Source organism: Galeopterus variegatus, unplaced genomic scaffold, assembly GCF_000696425.1.
Source record: "Galeopterus variegatus unplaced genomic scaffold, G_variegatus-3.0.2 Scaffold9582, whole genome shotgun sequence".
NCBI classification, from domain to species: domain Eukaryota; kingdom Metazoa; phylum Chordata; class Mammalia; order Dermoptera; family Cynocephalidae; genus Galeopterus; species Galeopterus variegatus.
In genome coordinates, this window is record NW_007735693.1 from 18,212 (window position 1) to 23,294 (window position 5,083).

The following is a 5,083-nucleotide window of genomic DNA, read 5'->3' on the forward strand; positions in this document are numbered from 1 at the left end:
GGTTGCGATCCGTTGCCGGACACGAAAAAAGACAAAAAGGAAAAAAAAAAAAAAAAAAAGAGGTATGATTTTAAAAAAACTTTTTCCTAAATAATATGCTTCTTCCATCTGTATAGCAGTTTTCAGTTTCCAAAATACTTCTCCATGCCTATCTCATATAATCCTAACAACTATCAGATGAGATAAGCAAGCAAGATACAAAATAAACAGGTGAGATAAGTAGACTGGGTATAATTCAACTATAATTGTAACTCTCATTTTCTTGATGAGGTTAGAGCTAGACATGGTAAGTGACAGGACTGAAATGCAGGTTTTCTGGCTCCTTATCTCGGACACAATCCACTCTTCCCTACAACTTACAGTTGCAGCGCAAACAAGTGTTAATATCTGTGAAGGCTTCCCCTTTATGGTCCTACTCCACACAATCATTACCTCCTGCTGTGTCACATTGCATGTCTCTCTGATCCTCTACTAGACTTTAAAATCCTGGGAGACAAGGACAGTGTGTTTTTAATATTTGTATATCTAGGACTTATCTAAAAAATATTAGTGCAAAAAGGAAGCTAGGAGGAAAAATGTAAAGTTTAATCTATTAGAAACAAACTTTGTAGAATGTAAATATTGTGTGTATTTGGGATTTGGAGTAGTTATTCAAGCAGAGTCAGAGATGAAATACCAAATGAATGCCAGAATGCAATACTGCATTCTGAAAACTGTTTCATGAGGAAAATTTGAAGGTGCAGTTAGGTTTGGACAGCAAACACTAAGAGGAAACTTGATAGCTATTTCTAAATATCTCATAATCACATAAAAGGGAGTATTTCATGGTCTTCCAGAAGGCAGAAAAGAGTATCAGCAAACAAGTTGCAGGGAGGAGAATTTTGGCTTAATATTAAGACAGAATCTCCTGGGCAAAAGCTCTCTAACTGAAATATAGGTCTCTCTTCTCATAGGTAATGACCATCACTAAAGGGTCCAGTAGTTGGTAAGAACATCCAGGATTTATAGTGGAGGGAGCACCAGACAGCATGAGCAATGTCACGCTATCACTGTAAATCTATACTCCAGTAAGCAAGATAAACTGAGATTCTCTTAAAAGACGGTTACTTAGTAGAAAGTCGAGAACACCAGAATTTTGGCTGTAGTTCAATGGTTCAATGTAATAAGTGATTTTTAATTCCACATCATTGCTACTTAAGCATTAATTTTGATTTGAGCATTGCCCATTCCTTCTGGATACTCTTTTATACACACAGGTATAATACATTTTTTTTTATAACTGTCAATTTATATAAGAATTATTCTCACTTTTACTCACTTTTCCCACAACACATATTTTTTCTTCTCTTTGCAATAGGCCAAGAAAAAAAGAACATGGGCTTTTTAAGTCTAGTATGTGTCCTTTTCTTCCTTTTTGGAGTCAAAGTATATTGCCAATATGAAACTTACCAATGGGATGAAGATTATGACCAAGAGTCAGATGATGACTACCAACCAGAATTCCAATTTCGTCAAAATGCAGAATATGGAGTTCCTTTTCATCAGTATACTTTAGGCTGTGCCAGTGAATGTTTCTGTCCAACTAACTTTCCATCATCAATGTACTGTGACAATCGCAAACTCAAGATTATCCCAAATATTCCAATGCACATTCAGCAACTCTACCTTCAGTTCAATGAAATTGAGGCTGTGACTGCAAATTCATTCATCAATGCAACTCATCTTAAAGAAATTAACCTCAGCCACAACAAAATTAGATCTCAAAAGATTGATTATGGTGTGTTTGCTAAGTTTTCAAATCTACTACAACTTCACCTGGAGCATAACAATTTAGAAGAATTTCCATTTCCTCTTCCTAAATCCCTGGAAAGACTCCTTCTTGGTTACAATGAAATCTCCAGACTGCAGACAAATGCCATGGATGGACTAGTAAACTTGACCATGCTTGATCTCTGTTGTAATCAACTCCATGACTCTATGTTAACAGAAAAAATTCTTGCCAAAATGGAAAAATTAATGCAGCTAAACCTATGTAATAACAGATTAGAATCAATGCCTCCTGGTTTGCCTTCTTCACTTATGTATCTGTCTTTAGAAAATAATTCAATTTCTTCTATACCAGAAAATTACTTTGACAAACTTCCAAAACTTCATGCTCTAAGAATGTCACACAACAACCTGCAAGATATCCCATATAATATTTTTAATCTTTCCAACCTTATAGAGCTCAACATTGGACATAACAAATTGAAGCAAGCATTCTATATTCCAAGAAGTTTGGAACACTTATACCTAGAGAATAATGAAATAGAAAGTATGTATAATTTTGTTATTTTTTGAAGAAAGAAAGAATGGTATTTTGACCTTTTAAAGAATAAATCTTTGATAATCTTATGTTTTACACATTGCTGAAAATGGTTGCTTTGAAACTGGCTACTAATAGCAGAAATTGGCCCAAGAGGAAGATGTGCTATTAAGCTTATAGTGTTTTCTAATAAATTTTATTCTTAATACTGAGAAATAGTGCTGTAGAGTATAAAAAGAAATATGAGTATCCTGAGTAGTGGGACTGTAGATGATTTTTACTTTTTTTTCTTTCTGAGATTGTTTCTACTAACAATTTATTACTTAGTAATCAGAAAAACCAAGGAAGCCATATTTATTTTGGTAATATAAAATTCATTTATACTTTCATTTTCTATTTGATTAATGTAAAAAAATAATTAAACCTAATTCCACTTATAAGTATTTTAATTATAAAACTATATCCTATATAACATAAAATCCAACATAGAACTATGAATATAATGCAGCAAGATTAATTTTTAATTTGTATTTTTCAGAGATCAATGTTACAGCAATGTGTCCTTCTATTGACCCGTTACATCACCACCATTTAACATACCTTCGTGTGGACCAAAACAAGCTAAAAGAACCAATAAGCTCATACATCTTCTTCTGCTTCCCTCATATACATAGTATTTATTATGGTGAACAAAGAAGCAGTAATGGTCAAACAATACAACTGAAGACCCAAGTTTTCAGATTTCAAGATGAAGATGATAGTGATGAACATGATGACCCTGACAGAGCTCACGAGGACCAAGAACAAGAAGGACCAGAAGAGCACTTTGACCCTCATTTTAACTAAAGTCAAGATTAGCAAGAAACTATATAGGTGTCCATTTACAACTTCACAAAACCTTACAATATGGTACATCTAACTAAACATGTATGGCTAAAAGTAATATCTAAAATTATGTATTAGTGTAAGATCAGAAGTGAATTTAAGTTGTTGGTGACATTTGCATCACGATGTAGGATTAGAACTTACTCAAAATAATACAAATCTTTAGAAATATAAATTAGAACAAGTGGGAATCAAAAGCTAAACTTTAATGGTTTCTTATACTCTTATTAAACATAGAAATACGATGTTGGGAAAAAAGAGAGTATGCCATTTCTGTTAACAGTAATTTTTCTAAGAATGATGAGGGAAGTGGCATTAGCAGTGAAGACTCAGAAGCCATGTCCTTTCGATCCCTAGGAGGACAATGTTTTAATGACAGGTGGGCACATTAGTATAACAAGCCTCTGTTAACAGTAATTTTTCTAAGAATGATGAGGGAAGTGGCATTAGCAGTGAAGACTCAGAGCCATGTCCTTTCGATCCCTAGGAGGACAATGTTTTAATGACAGGTGGGCACATTAGTATAACAAGCAGCAATTCTTTTAAGAAATAGATTATTTCCTTTGACCACATCTCCAGAAAAGCTTTCACAATTGTATTTGTGATCCCGTCACTGACATCCATCTCCCTGGCTCAACACTTACAGAGTATAAGGTGATAATTTTGATTTTCAAGGGGCCACTCTACTAAGGATCAAAGGCATACAGACTCATGAAATCAACTAATCTCATTTTTCTCTCGAGCACCAAGGCAACAAAATTATAAACCCTGTATTTGGATAACTAAAAAACACCAGATTACCTCACTGCAATCTGTATTTTAACAAATTTCAGCAACTGTCCAAAACAATCTTTACTGTGTTCCACTTTAAGTGGGATAAATGTTTTTATAGTAAATTTAATTAGAGAAAGTTCTCTTTGTTTAGGTACATAGTGATTTTCTAACAACTGCTTTGTTCACAAGGTTAAGTTAATGTTGGCAAAATAAAGTTCTATCAATATTATTAAACACTGTTTTCATAGTATAATACATTAGAAACATATATGCTTATCAGCCAATGTTTATTTATGTAGTGCTAATATAGTCTCCTTAAAATATACTGAATATAGTCTCCTTAAAATTTAAATGACAGATTTTAACATCTCCTTTAAAACTTTAATAATCACTTATTCTTTAGTCTGTCATTTTGAAGCATTTTAAGTATGCCTCATAATGAAGATTACCTGATGCTCTGATGAACTCTCTTGATTTACCAAGATAATAATCTGGGGCTAATGGTACATGGAAGCCAAAAAACAAATTATAACAATTTGGACAATATGCAACAATCAGACGAGTAAAATTATATTTTAGAAGTAGTTTTCAAGCTTGTGAGTCTTTATTTTTCTGGAGATATTTAAAACGGCACGTTTAACGCTCTTCATATCTTTGAGTAGATTATTAGCATGATCAGAACCAGAACACCTACCTGTCCCCAGGGACAACCTCAACAATCCATATTCAACATTCATCCAGTCACTTGGTGAAGAAGACTTAGCAATAAGAGATCAAGAAATGGAGTATCAAAAACATTAAATTAAATTAAAAAACCAGAGTACAATGTGCAACTGTGACACTAAAAGAAATGAGTGTGAGAGAAAAGGTAAGAATAAAATGCTCAAATGTTCATATCACAAAGAAATGATTAAGTTTTCCAATGATGAATATGCTAATTACCCTGATTTGATCATCATACATTATATACATGTACTGAAATATAACTGTACCCTATAAATATGTATAATCAATATGTTTCAATAAAAAAACAATAAAAAGCTCATAATATGGGCAAACACACTTTCAACAGAGGTAAAATAATTTTAAAGACCATCTCTCCTTTTCTTGCAATTTCTT

The 5,083-nt window shown here is 33.0% G+C and overlaps 1 protein-coding gene across 1 annotated transcript; it reads left to right on the forward strand.

The window, feature by feature from the left end:
- The first annotated feature begins 1,374 nt into the window (after positions 1–1,374).
- On the forward strand, positions 1,375–3,193 carry OMD (osteomodulin). The gene is made up of 2 exons (XM_008593729.1): positions 1,375–2,314; positions 2,844–3,193. The coding sequence occupies exons 1-2, from the start codon at positions 1,375–1,377 to the stop codon at positions 3,149–3,151; spliced, it is 1,248 nt and encodes a 415-aa protein (XP_008591951.1). The 3' UTR covers positions 3,152–3,193.
- Positions 3,194–5,083: the final 1,890 nt, after the last annotated feature.